This window comes from Myotis yumanensis, unplaced genomic scaffold (assembly GCF_028538775.1).
Source record: "Myotis yumanensis isolate MYYU_CA2020_CCGP unplaced genomic scaffold, mMyoYum1.0.hap1 SCAF_2, whole genome shotgun sequence".
Lineage (NCBI taxonomy): Eukaryota > Metazoa > Chordata > Mammalia > Chiroptera > Vespertilionidae > Myotis > Myotis yumanensis.
The window spans coordinates 38466450-38485342 of NW_027223753.1; the positions used below are offsets into that span (position 1 = coordinate 38466450).

The following is an 18893-nucleotide window of genomic DNA, read 5'->3' on the forward strand; positions in this document are numbered from 1 at the left end:
GTTGGTTTTTCCCATCAGCCCCTCTCCAGAACTGGAATCCCACCATTACAATGTCCTTCTTAGAACTAAGGCATCTTCCTAGATTAGAAGGCAAGGGAATTGCTGTCAGTCATTCACACCCTACAAGGGCATCCAGGCACCTGAGCCTTTCTGGGAGCCGCTCACAGAGGAATCCAGGGAGGCCAGGCTAGCAGACAGCTCTGTCCTGGGAGATGCTGTAATTAGCCCCATTTTACAGAGGAGGAAAACTGAGGCACAGGGAAGTGACTTGATCAAAGTCACACTGCCCCAGGGTAGAGGACCCAGAACCCAAGCCCAGGCAATGTGCCTGCCCCCGGGGCCCGAACGTTTAACCCTCCTGCTACAGTTAGGGAGTATCCCAGGGTGGCTTGGGGCATGGCCTCTGGGTTCGAATCCTGGCTGCTGTGCCTTTTCTAGCCGTGTCACCCTGGCAAGTGACTAGTCTGTGCACCGGTGTCCTCATAAAGTCTGTGCCTCGCGGGGTTCCCCTTCAATGGTACTATATAACATGGTTAGGACCGTGCCACTCACGCAGCCACCATCTGTAAATATGGGCTTCTGTTCCTGACCTCAGAGGGGCACATGACCTTGAAGAGTCCAGAATGCCTCCGGATTCTAAAATGCCAGCTTGTGGGATCCTGGAACCTCCCAGCGGCATTCTGATGTGTTTGGGCTGCGCACTGGACCCGCCTTCCCAGGTCTGGACACCTGTCCACCCAGCTCAGTCCCAAGCAGGCAAATGAGGTGATGTCAAAGCCCTGGCCGGGGCCCAGCTCCTGGAACCACCCCTCTCCCTCCCAGCTTCTCCCTCACTTGGAGCCACACACACACTCCTGCTGGGCCCAGAGGGAAGGTGAAGGAGTGAAGGTGGTGGTGGTGCCGGGCCCATTGAAGCGTAGCTGTCGCCTGGAGAACTGTGACCCAGGAGCTGCGGCCGGACCTGAGGGACCTGCCCCCTCTGCAGCCCTAAGTCCGGGTTTGCAGTGATCCCGGAGCCTCATCCCTCCGGGTGTGAGGATCGTGGGTGTCCACGCAGGACCTCGGGCACCCCTCGGCGGGCAGTGAACAGACCGCAGCCTGGCAGGGCGGCCATGGCAGACGAGAAGACCTTCCGCATCGGCTTCATTGTGCTGGGCCTCTTCCTGCTGGCCCTGGGCACGTTCCTCATGAGCCACGACCGGCCCCAGGTCTACGGCACCTTCTACGCCATGGGCAGCGTCATGGTGATCGGGGGCGTCATCTGGAGCATGTGCCAGTGCTACCCCAAGGTAGGCAGTGGTGGGGGCAGGTCAGCTGGGGGCCAGGGGCCAGAGGGTGCAGCTGAGCCTCTATCCCAGGCATAATGCCCATCTTTCAATCTTCTTTTCATATGCCCGCTGTGCACTCCCTTTCTCTCCACTCAACCATCATCTGTGCATCCATCCATCCCTCTCTGATCATAAGGATTGATCAGAAGCCCCCCTGGATCTGGAGCCCTGACCTAGGCCTATGAGGATGCCCAGTGAAACCCAACGCACAGTCATCCATGTGCTTGGAACCAAAGTCAATGAGCGATTGCCTCCTGCCAGGCAGTCCTGCATTCACAGTGCAGCGCGGGCCTCCTGGGAGCCTTCTGTCCCTCTGTAGTTCCATTTTACCGCGCAGCCCAAGGCTCGGAAAGGCGAGGTCCCACCGCTCCTAAGTGTCACACTTTGGAGCTCAGATGTGTGTGACTTAAGGCTACTGCTGTGTCCCAGGGCTGCTGAGAGTGCTGGGGGTCCGCATAACCTGATGCCATGGGGAAGGTGAAGGAGTGAAGGTGGTGGTGGTGCTGGGCCCATTGAAGTATAGCTGTCGCCTGGAGAACTGTGACCCAGGAGCTGCGGCGGGACCTGAGGGACCTGCCCCCTCTGCAGCCCTAAGTCCAGGTTTGCAGTGATCCCGGAGCCTCATTCCTCCGGGTGTGAGGAGCGTGGGTGTCCACGCAGGATCACGGGCACCCCTCGGTGGGCAGTGAACAGACCGCGGCCTGGCAGGGTGGCCATGGCAGATGAGAAGACCTTTAGTCACAGTGCCCTCCCAGCCTTGTGAGTGACTTAGTGACAGGGAGGACATTGGTGTGGGAGTCCGGGTTCTAGTTCCAGCTCTCTCCGAAACTCTCTGTGTGACCTTTGTCATTTTCTTACATTTGCAGAATGGAGCCCCAAACTCCTATTCCTCCCAGTTCAGAGAGTTATTATGAACAGAGAAGATATGGGATGTAGGAATATTTTATAAACTGTAGGGCATTCTATTTAGGTGAATGGCTGCCACCCTTACTGTTATCGCTCCTCCCAACAACCCTGTAGGGTGAGCATGTCAGGAGTTGTAAGCCTTTAGTGCTCAGAGAGGTTGTGCGGCTTTTCCGAGGTCACACAGCTGGTCAGACAGACCCAAGGAGACAAGAAGAGGAGCATGGATTCTAACTTGCTCTGCCTCTAACTGCTCGGGAGACTTTGGTCAAGCCCCTTCCCTCTGTGAGCCTCAGCTTCCTCATTTGTACAATACATGAGTCAGGAATGGGGGTGGGGAAGGGGGTGCATCTAAGGGCTCCGCTGGTCCAGGCATCTAGGGCTCTAGGCCCCAGGCCGCCCCCACCACCTGCAGTCTCCTCCTCACCTTTCACTAGGGTGGCTGTGCTGGGGGGTGTCCAGGGGAGGCGGCAGGAGGGAGGAGGCTCCTGGGGGACTGGGCCTGGCTCTCCCCAGCCCTGCCCCCTCCATGGCCAGCCCCAGGCTGTCAGAATGTTTGGTGCTGGGGCGGTCCTGGCTGGTTTGCAGTCATTTTCTCAGCAGTTTACAGTCAACTCGCCTTTGTCTGTGCAATGCCCTGAGCACAGGTCACCGGGAGAAGAGGGACTTGGGGCCCGAGCCACCTTCATAACCAGCTCCATCCTCCTGCTCCCCCCATGATGAGCTGGACCCTGGGGACAGCTGGGGCGCAGAGGGTAGTGTCCTTGCTGCCCTCTCCCCCTTTACCAGAGGTGGCTCTGGGGTGGTGGGCAGTGACTGGTGGCAGCGGATGAGGGAGGGGGAGAGGGAATATTGCTGTGTATTAATGAGTAACTGTTGATAGGTCCACGTGTTCCTGTGCTGTGGAGGCAGCAGTGTAGGGTGGAAACACGGTTTAGTGTCCAACAGGCCCAGATTCAAATCCCTCCTCCCTCCCCCCCACTTCTGTGACCTTGTCAGAGGGAGTCTCCCTGCCTCCTGAGCCAAGTGGGAGGGACCAGTGGGTCCTGTATGTGGGGGACCCAGCATCACACCTGCCACAGAGCTGGTTCCATGCATTATTCTCAGGATTGGCGTGTGTGGCCTTGGGCGGTCTCTGTGTGTGTGCAGGCGTGGGTTTGTGTGGGTGTTGGATCCGGCACATGAAGGGAGGGAGGGAGGGAAGTGTGATGTAAACCAGGCAGGCACACTAGGGGGGAGGGGAGCTGTCTCCAACACTGGCTCCTAGGTGCCTGAGCTGTCAAAACCCTCAACCAATGCTGGTGCCCATCCTCCCCTCAGGATCCTCCCTTGCCTGATAAATGGGAATTTCTAGATTAAAAGAAATATAAATATAAGGGATTGTGCTACCCCAATTAAGATATGGGGGTTAGGGGTAGCCAATACCAGCACGAATTAAGCTGTCCCTCTCTGTGAGGGGCTGGGGGACTCACAGGGAAGACAGCTTTCTGCCTGATGGGGAGGGAGTGGGCTTCCCAGAGAAGATGAGCTGGGCTTTGTGGGCTGAGTAGAAGTTCACCAGGGCAAGGCGTGGGGGCGGGGGGGGGGGGGGCAGCATGGCTACAGGGGGTGGGGTGGGTGATGGAGGAAGGCAAGGAGAGAGAATGGGGCTCAGCTCTGCAGGGCCCGCGATGCCATGCTAAGGAATGTGGACCTTGCCCTTCAGTTGATGGGACAAAGGAGGGCCGGGATCAGCTTTGTAGTTGAGAAAGTTATCAGGCTGACATGGGGCAGAGGAAGGTCCGGGGCAGCCAGACCAATGGGGAGGCTTCTTCTCTGGTCCAGGTGAGAGATGATGATCTCCTGGACCCAGGCAGGGTTTGAACCCAAGACTAGGAACCAAGAAGACATTTCTACTTCACCAAATGCATATAGTACCTGCTGTGCTGGACGTGCGCTGGACTTCCATCGAGGTTGTCTCACTGAATTTCTCGGCCGGGCTTGAGAGAGGAGGAGAAATCAGGGAAAGTCTGGTAGTTGCGGCAGTGTTAGCTGAGATGGGGCAGGGAGCTGAGAAAAGGGGGGATTGGCAGGAAATGCAGTGCCTCTCCCTGTCCAGCTTCTGCCTGTGCCCATGGGTCCCCCCTCCCTACTCCTCCCTGTTCAGCTGGAGCCCAGGCCCAGGCCCCGATGGGTGGTTGATGGATCTGTCCTCTCCATGGGCCTCCCTCCTTCCCTCTGCTCCCTCCTTTCGGGGATGGCTCTGCCTAAACACAGATCTGTCTGCACCCTCCGGCTGAGAATGCCTCCAGGGCTCTCACTGGTTCTGGATAAAGACTGAACTCCTTCATCTACTGTTCTGGGCTTTTCATGGTCTGATCTCCCCTCCATACTCCCTAGCTTCAGCTCTTCGTGTCCCCCTCTCTTAAAAGGACTTGTGTTCTAAGATGCTCCAGTCTTTCCCTCTCCTTCAGGCTTTTCACAATGATGATGGTGATGATGATGGTGATGATGATGGTGATGGTGATTATGATGGTGATGGTGATAATGATGGTGATGGTGGTGATGATGATGGTAATGATGATGATGATGGTAATGATGATGGTGATGATATGATGATGATGATGATTATGATGATGGAAGTGATGATGGTAAGGGTGATGGAGATAATGATGGTGATGGTATGATGATGATGATATGATGATGATGATGTTGATGGAGGTGATGATGGTGGTAGTGGTGATGATGATGATGATGATGGTGATGGTGATGGTGATAATGATGGTGATGGTATGATGATGATGGTAATGATGATGATTATGATGATGATGTTAATGGAAGTCATGATGGTAATGGTGATGGTGATAATGATGATGGTGATGGTGATGATGGTGATGGTGATGATGGTGATGGTGATGATGGTGGTGATGATGATAAGGAGGAAGATGGTGACTGGGTCATGAGATATTGAGGCAGAGGAAGGGACAGCTTCTTCAGAGTACAGAGCCAGCTGCCAGATATGGACCAAGTGCCAGGCACATTCTGAGCACTGGATGAGGACCTGGTAAATGACAAGATGTGAGCAACTCTAGGGCAGGGACGTTTGTCCCATTCACTCCCTGCTGACCCCTCGGGCCTACAGGAGCGCTTGGCACACAGCAGGTGCTCAATACTTGTTTGTTGGGTGAATGTAGAGCCAGGTGGGAGCAGGAGCCCAGGGTTCCATCCGCCCACTTGTGCTGGCCCTGAGCAGACCCCTCTCCTGTGGAAAGGGGAAGCCCTCCCTGGTGAGTCTCCCTCCCCGGGCATGTGGGGAGGTTAGGCCGTGCTCTGGGGGGAGCAGCGGCCAAGGGCATGGGTGGGCAGCTGCAGAGAAGCCGTCTCCCCTTTGCCCTGCAGATCGCCTTTGTCCCTGCTGACTCTGAATTCCAAGGCGTCCTGTCCCCAAAGCCGCTGGGCTTGCTGGAGAACGGACTCGCTGCCGAGATGAAGAGGTAGGTGCTGGGCCCTCTGTGCTTGGGAGGGGGGAGGAGGGAGGAGCAGTGACGCCCTCAGTGAGGCAGTGAGCAAGTCTCCCCTTAGGGAGGAGAGTGAGGGAGTGGGGTGGAGGGTGGACAGTGTCTCCTCCCCTGGCTCCAGGCCTTCCCACTCTACCAAGAGCAGACTGTTAGAAATCACGGATTGTTCTGAACTCTCAATTCCGTGAGGCAAGCATTATCATTCCGATGAGGAAACGGAGGGTCAGGACTTTATCCTGTCTTTCAGTGAACTAGTGGCAGGCCAAAATCAAAGTCAGGTTTGATCCTAAGTCCCAAAGAGCTGTGACCACGACTACAGTAAACAAGGGGCATGAGGATGGCCGGCACAGCCCAGGGCTCTGCCACTGTCCGCCGTGTGACTTTGGGAAAGTGGCGTGCCTCTCTTTGCCCCTCTGTGAAATGGGGATATTAATGGTACCTTCTCCCTGGGGGTCCGTGAGATAATAATATAAGCAAAGTGCTAGGAACAGAACCTGGTGCATGGTAGGCCCTTGGTAAGTGTTTGTCACCATTAGTAAGAGCCTCCCTTGCATCACAGGTGAATCAGATACTTTGCCCCACTTCCTCCTTCAGTCCTCACAGGAACCCTGTGATGGGGAGCGGAGGGGCGTCCAGCCTTTCATACAGACGTGGAAACTGAGGCTCAAGAAGTGTAAGCACAAGCCTCAAACCCACAGGCAGTCGGTGACAGATCACACCAGCCCTGCTTTTGTCTCTGAAGGCGGCAAGCCGTGGCTCGCCAGGACCTGGCAGGGAGCACGTCAGCCTGGGAGAGACGGGGGACCGGCCGCCCCTTCCAGCCCCCGGAGGCTGTAACTCCGTGCTCAGGAGGCCTGGGGCAGGTCCAGGGTCCGGCTGGGCTCTTGAACGCTCCCTGCTTTGCTGGGGGAAGGAAATCCTGGTGGCATTTTATGTTCTGACACAGAGCGACCAAATGTTCTGGGGAAGGAGATGACAGACCCGGGGTGGGCCTGGGGCCAGCCTCAGGACCAGCCACGTCGGGAGAGCCGCTGTGAGAGAGCCCGGGCTCGTGCTGCCCTGAGTTCCGGGCTCCTTCCCGTCACTTCTCAGCCGTGGGACCCTGGCAAGGGACCTGGTCGCTGCACTTCACTTTCTGGAGGGACTGTAGGGAGCAGCAGGAAACGTGATGCCTGAGCCCCAGCACCAAGCCCGCTAGTCTCCGTGCCTCAGTTTCCCTCAGTACCTCCCAGAGTTAGGGAGAGGATCGGATGAGCTGCCTGACAGAGCCCGGCCGACAGAGAGCAGCTCAGTACTGCTGCTATGTCCTCATTGGAAAAACGGGAATGGTTATTCTGCTTAAAGGTGTTCAGGATAATCGTTCTCATTTTTCCAGCGAGGACACAGCATAGCCTGTGGAACCCAGTCACCTCAGTCCACGAGACTGGTCTTCCTTTTGCGGTTGCTCCTGGGGGTTAACTTTGGAGACTCGGAGTGAAAGGAACACCGGGCTGAGGGGCCGAGCTCTGCCACCTCCCTGCCGTGCTGGGCCTCGGACTCCCCATCCATGCATGAGGCACACGATGACCCCGAGGGCCTCTTGGAGATCAGGGAGGACCGGGTGGCCAGAGCAGGTGGGCCAGGGGACAGCTCTGATGTCTGCCGAATGAATCCTTGCCCACCTGCCTGTTCTCTCTCCTGCCGCCTGCCGTGCCCCCAACTAGCCCCCAGCCCCCCTACGTCAGGCTGTGGGACGAAGCCGCCTATGACCAGAGCCTGCCCGACTTCAGCCACATCCGGATGAAGGTCCTGGGCTACAGCGAGGATCCCCGCCCCCTGCTGGCCCCTGAGCTGGGGCGGCAGCAGCTGGAAGCTGGTGACAGAGGGGAAGGTGGCCCTCGCGATGCTCAGGCCTGGATGGAGGCTGCTGTGGTCGTCCACAGGGGCTCAGATGAGGACGAGGGAGAAAGAAACCCAGCTCAGAGCAGTCCCCGGTGAGTGTGCAGAGCGCAGGAGTGGGAATGCTGCCCACTTCTGGGGTGAGGAGGGGGATGTGGGCCATGAGGGGTGGTTGGGTACATATGGGAGTCGAGAGGGCAGTGGGGGTGGGGCACTCAGGGGGCGGCAGGTGTAGCAGATGCATGAACCTGGGCTTAGACCGGCCTGGGTTCAAATCCCAGCAGCACTGCTGTATAACCTTGGCAAGTTTCCCACCCTCCCGAGCCTCAGTTTCCCCACATGGGAATAATCCCTCCCACCTCTGAGGGGCGTTGTGGAGATGGAACAGTGCCCTTAAGGGTCAGCATACCATAAACCTCTGCACTGAATGCTTGTCCTGTGTGTGTGTGGGGGGGGGGGGGGCATGGAGCCGGAGGACCTGAGTTCAAATCCAGACCCTGCCCCTGATATACTCGTGACCTCAGGCAGGTCACTCCACACCCCACCCAGCCCCTGGGTGTTTATGAATTGGGTTCCTTATTCATCCATGTATTTACTCCTCCTACCACTGTTCCTGGGCACCTGCTCCCTGCCAGGCCTGATGGCCCCCACCCTGCAGGAGCTCTTGGTCCAATGGGGGAGGCAGGTGAGGGGGCAGTGACACCTAGTGAGCTGGGGCTGAGGGCCCAGAGGAGAACCCTCAGTGACTGGAGAAGTGGAGGAATGACCTGGTTTGGATAACATGATAATGGCTCATTTCTTGAGCACCTACTAGGTGCCAGGCATTGTGCAAAGTGCTTTGAACACACGATCTGCTGTAAACCTCAGAGACTCCAGAGGAGTGAATACCTTACAGGGGAGGAAACTGAGGCCCAACCAGGTGGGCTCACCTGCCCTGGCTTGCAGCCAGTGGCGGAGGTTTAGACCCAGGCAATCTGACTCAAGCTGCCCTTGCTCTCTCTGGCTTTGTCCCTGCAGCGCCCCAGTCTCTCCCCAGGGTCCTGCACCTTTGGCTTCCTTCCAAGATGAAATGGATGTGGGCTCCAGTGAGGGCGGCAGCCCCAACCCGTCTCCGCCTGACAGGGAGGAGCCTGGCCCCCCGCCAGGGGAGCCCTGGGCCTGCAGGTGCCAGCTGGACCGCTTCCATGACTTCGCTCTGATCGATGCCCCCACGTCGGAGGACACACCTCCAGCGGGACAGTGGCGGGACGCAGCCCTCCCCAGCTACTGGCAGCGGTCCCCGAGGACGAAGGAGGAGGACGAGGCTTCCGACTCAGGTGCAGAGGAGCCGGAGCAGGAGGAGGAGGACTTGTACTATGGGCTGCCGGACAGCCCTGGGGACCCCCTCCCGGACAAGGAACTGGGCTTTGAGCCCGATGCCCAGGGCTTAGATGGAACTGCCCCTGGGTGCTAGCCTGGCACAGCCACTAGCCCTGTGTGACTTCACACGGCCTCAATTTCCCTCTCTGCAAAAGGGGGTTGTCTGGAGGTTCAGATGAGACAGTGGGTCCTGCAGCACCTGGAGGACTGTAAAGGAACACGCAGGAAGGGGCGATGGTTTTCGATGGATCATGGCCACTCCGTTGTTATTTTGGCGGGTTAGAGCTTTGAGGGTGAATGTGATTCACTTAGAAGATCTGCAGCAGCTGGGGCCTCAGAGCCTTCTCTGCCTCCCCCCTCCCCCCACGAGCTGCCTCTGAACAGGCGCCCCCTTGGGGCTATGCTGGCTCTCCGATCCCCCGTGAAGGCCTCTCAGGGTGCCCGTTCCTGCTGAGTCTTTAGTCTGCCCGGTGTGCCGCGTGATCCGCCTTCACCCAGGGCTAACCGCGTGTCCCGCACGTCCCTCCTGTGGCTCCTGTTTTATGGGATCCAAAACCTTCCATGGCTGACCTTTGCTGACCTCCCAACTTACTCCCCCACCAGCCCATGCCACACCCTCTGCTCCTCAACCCCAACGCTGTGTCCTACCACACACACACACACGCACACACACATGCACACACATGTATACACATGTGTGCTGCTACCCATGCCCTTCTCTGCCACCTCTCTGCCAGGAAGCCCTTTGATCCCTCGTCTGCCTGGCAAACTTGTGCTCAGCCTTCAAACCCTCGCACAGATATCCCTCCTCTGAAAGCCTTTCCTGCTGTCACCGTCTCCAGGGACAACATAGTCCTGGCTCCTTCGCGCCGCCTTCGGGTCTTGTACGCTCATCACTGGACCATGGCTGCTTGAGGCCAGAGGGCACCCACGGTGCCCACCAGGCATGCTGCCTCATTTATCCTGGCCAGAGGTACCATGCTTGACTCACATGGTACCTCCTGTGCCGAGTCAGTGCTCACTGAGGGGTGGGAACTGACCAGAGCCCAGGAAGCTTTGCAGAGAACGTCCTCTCCCTGACTTCCCTAACTCTTAGACTCCCTGCCCCTTTACTCTCTGGCACTCAAATTTCCAATGGCCTGCACAGGAGTCACAGAGCCAGGCAAAAAGCCCCCTGAGTAACCCGCGCCCTGCAGAATACATATGTATCGGTTTAGGACTGTGGGTTGGAATGAAACTTTCTGGCTTAATTCAATTTGATTCAGGTGGCATTTACTGAGCATCTACTATGTGCCAGACACTAAGCCAGGATCTTTAGGGGGAAAGACACAAACTGTTAGCAGGACTCACAATCTAGTGAGCTTGGTTCTTATAAGTTAGGGACAGAGTACAGAGCAGGGGCCGAGGTGGGAGCAGAGAAATGAAAACATTGGCACAGCAGAGGCAGCAGAGTGACCTGTGGCCAGCGAGTGTGTGGCAAGTAGCTCAGCCTGCTTCAGCAGCCCCTGAAGATGCCACTGTTTTACAGCAGCAGCATGGCGGCAGGCAGAGCAATGCTATTAGCACGCGAGCTCGGCCACGCCCCCCAGTGTCCCCGCACAGAGACCCTGAGATGCTTCAGAGGAAGGGGCAGTGGCACTACCTCAAACCAGGCCCACGGACTTAGAGCTTGCACTCGGGCCTCCTGGGCCGGGGAGACCTCCTCCTGGGCTGGGCCTCTGCGTCAGGGCTGGGGGACCCACAGTGGGAAAGGGATGCCCTCTGTGCTGGGTCAGAAGGGCATAGCCCCTTCTACCCCCCCCCCCCCCTTCTTTCTGGATCATTCTACCTCCAGTATAAAAGCCTGGGCAGTGAAAGGCATATTGGGCACATCCCTGTGCCATAGCGGGTGCTCCCAGCCATGACCCGGGCCGACTGGGCGAGATGGAGTGTGTTTCTGTGCTCTGTTTACTACGGTGGGGAGGGTGACTGCACCAGCACGGATGGCTAAAATAAAACTGTTTGCAACATTTAAAAGGGTCACTTTCATTCGCCTGCACATTCTTTTATGTAAAACCACCCGTTCCCCTCTGGCCAGGATAAATGAGGCATCATGCCTGGCGGGCACCGTGGGCGCCCTCTGGAAAGTGCACACCAAACACAGCGGGGTGGCCATGTGGGACGCTGTGTGCTGTGGAACTCGCGTGGCCCGTGGCCCTGAGTCACCACGGGGGGGGGGGGGAGGGCATTTGCCAGGCCTTACCAGAGAGCCAAGAGCCCCTCCTGGGAGGCGACCAGCAGGCAGACGCCAACCCCATCCTGGGGAGTGGCGCCGAGGGCGTGTGGCAGCGGAGAGACATGGCAAGACTTGGGTGTGGGCTGCAGTCCCGGCTCCCCCACCACCTTGCTGTGCGATGGGGAGGTACCATGCCTGGTCTGCCCAGGACAGTCCTGTGATGCCCGCGTAGTTATTAGCGGGGCACCCTCACTCTTACCCCATCTGGACGATCCGCTCCATCTTTGCCCGACTCTGTGACCTCGGGCAAGTTGGCTGCCTTTGTGGGCCTCTGTTTCCCCGTGGGCACAGGGCGGGCGTGGGCCCTGTCTTTGACCTTGGCAGGGGTTCGGCGGTGGGGGTGTCTGAGGGAACCCATCTGCCAATGCCTGCAGGAGCCCACCACGAGCTCTCCTGTGGCTAATAGTTGGGTCGAGAGGCACTGCAGTGAGGACACCCCGTGCGCGGGGGCATCTCCGTGGGAGGGTGTGAGGAAGGACGTGTGGGATTTGGGCTGGTGCGAGGTGATCAGGGTGTGAGGAAGTGGGGCTTTGCCCGAGTCGAAGCTGTAAGTGACGTGGGAGCAGCGGCTCCTCCAGCCAGGACAGGGATGTGCGGTCACTGCTGTGGCTGTGACGACGCTCATGCTGCCTGTGCTGGGCCGCAGCTGCCGAGTGGCCTTGAGCATCACGGTCCCAGAGTGGCCTTGTCTGAAGCTGACGTTCTGTGAACTTGCTCACGGTCAGCAGAGCAGCAAGGCCTCTCCGAGGGCCGGCTCCTGGCAGCCAGGCTGCTCCTCCGGCTTCTCTGCTGGGCGTGTCCTCCTCAGGGCCTGCTGGTGACTGTGAGGAGGCAGGGAGTCAACTGTGCTGTGCATTTTAATTTGAAAAGAAGGGTCAGCAGCTTTTGAAAGTTTGAAGAGTAGGGGTGCAGGGGGCTCTGCTCCGCTCTCCTCTGACCATCTCAAGCTCTAGGCCCATGTATTCCGCCTGAGATCCCACCCCCGTGCCTTCTCCCTTGGCCTTGCTGCCTTCCAGTCCCTCTAGCTGGCAGATTAATAGGGGGTGAGGGAGGTGGGGGAAGGGGAGGTCTTCCTGCAGGTCCCCAGGTGGGCGGGGTGCAGCAGGGCTGGAGGGGCAGTCTCAGTGAACCCCGGATTCCAGCTTTCAGCCCCAGGCTCCAGGTTTGTGTACCATGGCAGGAATTCCTGCTCTTTTCACCCTCCTGTGAGGTGAGAGGGACTTTGGAAGTTTCCACTCTGGGAGGAAAAGGCCCTGGAGACATGGAGGGGTGGCTCCTGCCATTAACTGGGCAAGAGAGTGGTCCTGGGGCGGGAGCTTGGGTTCCTGTCGACTGCTTGCTGCGACCTTGGGCATGCCACAGCCCTTCTGGACCTGTCCCTGCCCCTGTCCCTGTCCCTGTCCCTGTCCCCTGCGATTGGGTGGAGGTGGACGAGATTCCACTTCTCCTGGCTGAAGCACGGTGCCAGGCAGCCCGAGCAACAGGTTTCTATAACACAGTTCTGAGGGAGGGAGGGAGGGAGGGAGGGAGGGAGGAGAGGGGGGGCGGGGCTCACACAGGAAAAGGATTGCAGCCACATAAAAGATCTGTGACTCCATAAAAGAAACAAAAGAGCCCTGGCCAGATGGCTTAGTTGGTTGGAGCCTTGTTCCAGACACCAAAAGGTTGCCGGTTTGATCCCCAGTCAGGGCATGCACAGGAGGCAACCGATGTTTCTCTCTCTCCTCTGATTTTTCTTTCTCTAAAATCAGTAAGAAAACATATCCTTGGGTAAGGATTAAAACAAACAAACAAACAATCAAACAAACAAACAAATGAAAACATGGTCAACCTCAGAAATAATCAAAGGAATGCAAATTAAAACCAGAAACCAGGTTTCACCCATGGCACTGTGGCCACACTTTATGAAGATGACAATAACAGGTGGCAGAATGGGGAGGAGCAGGGTTCTGTCTTACATTGCTTTTGGGAACAGAAATGATCCAAGTGTTGGGGGGTAATAGGGCAGCATTCGGTTAGTGCCCCCACATGTAGAAACTTCTCTAAGGAAACAATCAGCCAAGATGTACCTCCAGAAGGCGTTTACTGTGGCCTTGTTCACGATGGTTCAACCACAGGGATAATCCAAACAGCCGGCAACAGGAGATTGACTAACGAACACCCCTGCTGTGCCAGGGAACGGTGTACGGCCATTAAAACGATGACTCTCCTCATTTCTTGATGTGGGAAGATGTTGATGATATGTAATTAATGAAAAGAGAGATTATAAAGTAGGATGCAGCAAACACTATTAATTCCCTCATTCCTTGACGATGACGTGCCCACTCCCAGGTGGTAAATTAGGATTGGCCCGAAGCCAGTCACCCCAACCCTGCTCGCCGCGGCCAGTCTGGCCAGTGAGACCTGAAGAGAAATTTGTTGGGGTCACTTCTGAAGAAAAAAGCAGAAGTGATTAGTTTTGCTGACCTTGCATACAGACTCGGTGGCTGCAGCTGTCTTGGAACCTTGAGGGAAAGGCCAAGAGTTTCGCACAGATTTTGGGCCTGTGAACTCACGAACCAAAGTCAGCCAACACTGGTCTTCTAGCTCCGTGAGGAAGTTTAGACCCTGTTTGTTTAAGTGACTCCCAGCTGATAGAGAATATGATCCCATGCATAGATATAAATACAAAAACGTACAGAGATAGCTCTGGGTGATGGGATTCTTTATGAAATTCCTACATGTAAATAATAATCAGAAAATAACTTATTTACATTCAGAAAATAAAAATGATTCTGCTTCTATTTATTTATTTTTTTAATAAGCAAAATATTGGGTGCCAGGAAGTAGCTCCCTGAGTGCAAGCCCTTGGCCACCTGCGGGCAGGCGGGAGCACAGACTCAGACAGCGATGGAGACTGGGCTTGACCCACCAAGGTCCCCTCCAAACACTGTGTGATTCCAACTAAGGAAGGAGGCGGGCAGACGTCCTAGGGAAACTCGGAAACTCAAGGCTTTGCTAGAAGAGGTGGACCACGCGAAGTCCCAGGAGCCGCCGTGAGGGGCTGGGGCTCCCCCTCCACAGTCCTCTCCCTCCCATCCACTCCCACAGCCCGAAGGCTCTGCCTCTCCCTCTGGGCTTTGAGGCTGGACCCCTTGACCTTGGCATGCCCCTCAGCTCCCAGGACGCCCCCTGACCTTGGCATGCCCCTCTGCTCCCAGGATGTGTGGGGCCTCACACCCTGAGGCCAGACCTCCCGGCCTTTGCCTTCAGCCGCCCTGCCAAGCTGGTTCTCAGGGCGGATGACCAGATGACCAGAGGAAGGGCTGCGTGCGTGTGCCAGGATGATCTGGGGATGCGGGCCTGAGGCCCCAGGACAGCGGGCAGCTGCAGGGTCTGCAGGTGGCGTTGACGGTTGGGCAGCACCTGTATTGGCCGTAAACACAGGTTTATAACAAGCAGCTGCCATCTCTTCTCACAACAAACCCGGGCTTATCTCCGTGAAAGTGACCCTGGGGAAGCCGAGGAGAGGGAAGAAGGCGGCAGGGAACGGAGGAGCAATGACTCCAGGACGGTGCTGACTCTCACCAGGCAGCGGCCCCGCCCCCGCGCTGATGGGACACAGGCTGTCACAGCCAGAATCCTCCCGGGTGCCGGTGCCGTTCTTAGCCACTGGCACGTTAGCTAATCTGATGTTCGCCGGTGGCAGTGCCACCAGACAGGACCAGAGAAGCAAAGCCCCGGGAGGAGCGGGCAGAGGCGGCACCAGCGCTCACTCCGTGAGGAACCCGGGGATCAGCTATGTCACCCCTTCCTGTGCCTTCAGAGCAGGGAGACCCCTCTGGGCAGCTTGCTGTCCCCAGTGACTCCAGTTTCTTGTCTCTCTCCCTTTCCTGCCTCCTCCTCCCTTGGGCCTCCTTCCTCTCGAATGGTGATGCCCAAGCCATCTGCCTGAGCCTCGGTTTTCCCATCGAAATAACAGGGCGCCAGTCAATGCCGCCCACCCCCTCCCAGGGAGCACCTTTGCTCTTCCCTGCCTGGGGTAGGGGTCCAGATCCTGCCCTTATTTTTATTTTTATTTATTTATTTTTATTGATTTCAGAGAGGAAGGGAGAGAGAGAGAGAGATAGAAACATCAATGATGAGAGAATCATTGATCAGCTGCCTCCTGCACGCTCCCTACTAGGGATTGAGCCCGAAACCCAGGCATGTGCCCTTGACCAGAATCGAACCCAGGACCCTTCAGTCCGAAGGCCGACGCTCTATCCATTGAGCCAAACCACCTAGGGCAAGACCCTGCCCTTATTCTCTGTGGGCTCTACTCCCGCTTCAGTTTCCTTACCCTTACAACGGGACAGCAGCCCCGTCTGCCCACCTCACAGGGCTGGTGTGAGGCCTGGGAACGCGGTTAGGGAGGCTATGGCTGGGCTGGGTCCCAGGGCTTCTGGCCCTTCTCCCAAGCTCAGATGGCTGCCTTCCCTGCACCATTAACACCCTGACCAGGAAGTGGTGGAAATATTTCGGCCAGAGGTGAGGCCTAGCGACCCTGCAAGCTGCCAATGGCACATTCCTCCTGGTCGCCACCCACACCTGCCTGGGGCCCTGGGGCTGCTGCTGGATTCTTTCCTTGCACCCTAGACCTCGGGGCACTTTGTGCAAATTGGGTGCATGCCTTTGGGGTCTTTGGATCCAAGTTTCCAGTGTGGGGATACCGTTGGGGGGGTGTGTGGAGTGTGGCTGCCACCTGACCCCTTACGCTCCCGTCCTTCCTCTCCCTGCATTCGCGAGTCTCTGCTGTTGCTTGTGCTCTGAGAATGTAAAGCATTTTCAGAACTGTCCTCTCATTTGGTCCCACATCTCCTTGGAAAGGCCAGAATTACTGTCACCATTTTACTGATGAGTAAACTGAGGCGTAGAGAGGGGCAGGGACTTGCCCAGGGTCACATCATGGGTTCAGTGGCAGAGCTGGGATTAGAACTGTGTTCTGGATCCCAGCCCCAGGTCCTGTCTCATCTGCTGCCCAGGCCTGTCTGTCCTGGGAGTACTTCCTGGAGGAGGCGACTTGGTGGCGGGTTCCAAGGATGTGTAGGAGTTATCAGGTGAAGATGCTGGGAAGGGCACTCCAGAAGGGAATAGCATGTGAGGAGCTTGGGCCCGGTGGCCTGGTGGCTGCAGAGTGGAGCTGGGTGTTTGGACTGGTCCAAGCAGTGCCCCATTTGCAGGGGCTAAGTCTGTGGCTCCCCACTTTGGACTGCCCCAGCACCTCACGGAGCTTATGAGGTGCCGATGACTGGATTTCAGGCCAGTGGGAGGCCTCTGCGCTTCTCATAAGCCGGTTCCCCACCCCCACCCCACAGCTCTGCTGCAGGGGGTCCCCGGGCCACTCTGGGAGAAACACAGCAGGACTGAGGAGGTGGTCAGGGTGGTGGGGTTGGCGGAGGTGTGGCCTGAGCCCCAGCAGTAGACGTAGGAGCCGGACCTTCCCCCACACCCGATGCTTAGCACTCCACCCCCTTCCCTTCTCTTTTAAAATTTTTCTTTTTTAACCCTCACCTGAGGATATTTTTTCCATTGCTTTTCAGCGAGAGTGGAAGGAAGGGAGGGAGGGAGGGAGGGAGGGAGGGAGGGAGAGACACATCTACGGTTGCCTCTGGAAAGTGCCCTGACTGGGGGTGGGGAACGAACTGCAACCCAGGCACGTGCATGGGGAATCGAATCTGAGACCCTTCAGTGCCTGGGGCCGATGCCCTCACTACTGAACAACACTGGCCAGAGGGACCCCCCTTCCCTTTTCAGTTTTCTCCCCAACTGTTACCGGCTCACATGCTGCAAACCTGACTTGTTCATATGCTTTACTGTACAGTGTGAGGGCTGATGAAGGCCGGAGTTGGCTTATTTTGATGTTACCTAGTGTCTGGAAGTGGACCCAGCACATGGGAGACGGCAATGGGGACTTTTGTTCTGCTTTGTTTATCTTCATTTTTAGGGTGGAAGAGAGCAGAGTGTGCTCAGAGGCTGGCAGGAGAAGGGGGCAGTGGGCTTTGGTGGGTATAGACAGAATGTCTGCGAACAGTCCCTGGAGGAAGCTGGGGGAGAGGCCGGGCCCTCAGCCTGCTGGACGTCTCCTCCCTCTAAGCCGGCAGGGAGAGAGCAGGTGTCTGGTGGACAGGCAAAGCCTGAGATGGGTACCTTTGGCCTCCACTTTCTCCATGAAGTGGCAGGCAATGGGCCCTGGGAAGAGAGGCTGTGGGTGGGGCGGGTCTGGAGTAAGTCCTGAGTGGGGCCATGGGAGTGGGTCCTGAGGGGCCTGTGGGGCTGGTGAAAGCTGGCGCTCTGGTCATGACCCTCTCTTGTTCAGAACCTCCCAGGAGCCCTACCCATCAAGAGGGGGCTCAGGAGACCGAAACCAGCCTCCTGTCCTAACATCCCAGCTGCGCCATCACTACTTCCGGGACGTGTCACCCATTTCAGCTGTGCCATAAATCCGGAATTGCTTCCTGCCTGGATCCAGGGCCCATCAACTGGGCTCCCAACGCACGTTCCCTTCCTTCTTTCCTTGTATGATCACCTCTGCCCCCTTCACCATAAAGACTGGTGCCCTTACCTGCCTCCCTGTCTGCTCTCCAAGGACAGGGCAGGGTCTCATTTGTCCCAGGAGGAGAGCAGGCCACCAGTGACTGCTGGGCTCTGCCTGGTCTGGATGGTTAGATCCTGGGTTCTCAGGCCATGCACTGGGTGCCCTCTGCTGGCCCAGCTGGGCATGGCCCCGGCGCCCGAGCTGCTGGAAACTCCTGGGAGAGGCCTTGTTCCCTGGGCCCATCCCCTCCCTTCCTCCTTCCTTCCTTTCTTCCCGAAACCCTCACTGTGCCCTCAGAGTCCCAGTCTATCGTCGGAAATACCTTTGTCTTTAATCACCTCTCAGAATATTCCTTCCCCTTCTTGCTCTAAGTCTCCCGTCCCCCAAGCACACTTCTTCCTTACTGCCTGCCTCCCACAGCCCCGCACTGCGCCCGAGGTGTGGTGGGGCCTCCTCGCTCCTCACTGCCTCTTGCAGGTCCCTGTCCTTCTGTCTCCTATACGTTCTCGGCTCCTCACTGCCTCTTGTAAGTCCCTGTCCTTCTGTCTCCATACGTTCTCCCGCCCTCAGGTCACAGCCCCTGTGAACGGGAGGCCTAGCACTTCCTCCTGCTCCGCGCTCTGCACTCCCATTTCTTCCACCTCCAAAGACCTTGCCTCCACTTTTCTCAGCCCCCGCCCCCCGCCCCCCCACACATCATACTCTTGACCTGTTGCCACCTGTAGCTGTATCTCCTCCAGAACTGCTATTTCAACGCCCACTTCCCTTTTTCCAACCCATCCCTACACCCCAACTCCCACATTCCTCATCAGCACCTACCACACCTACACTGAGGGTGCTGCCTTCACTCCCCACACGTCTCACCTCTACCCGGCTGACTCCTGGGTGCAGCCTGATGCCCACCCCCCGCCCCTGCCCTCGAGGTCCCTGCCCACTGTTATCCTGCTCCACGGGGAGAAGCCCAGCTGCTCACACCCACCTGCCCGCCCGCTCTGCTCGGCACCAGGGAGTCACGCATGCTGTCCAGTCTCACTGAGGCTGTCCTACAAACCCACGCTTTCCCCGAGCCCCTCGCTCTTCTCGGCTTACTTCAGTCT

The 18893-nt window shown here is 57.4% G+C and overlaps 1 protein-coding gene across 1 annotated transcript; it reads left to right on the forward strand.

Moving 5' to 3' along the window:
• The first annotated feature begins 873 nt into the window (after nt 1-873).
• Nucleotides 874-10965, forward strand: BSND (barttin CLCNK type accessory subunit beta). Its single transcript, XM_070405209.1, has 4 exons — nt 874-1289; nt 5610-5704; nt 7432-7701; nt 8624-10965. The coding sequence occupies exons 1-4, from the start codon at nt 1113-1115 to the stop codon at nt 9057-9059; spliced, it is 978 nt and encodes a 325-aa protein (XP_070261310.1). The 5' UTR covers nt 874-1112; the 3' UTR covers nt 9060-10965.
• The last annotated feature ends 7928 nt before the right edge of the window (nt 10966-18893 follow it).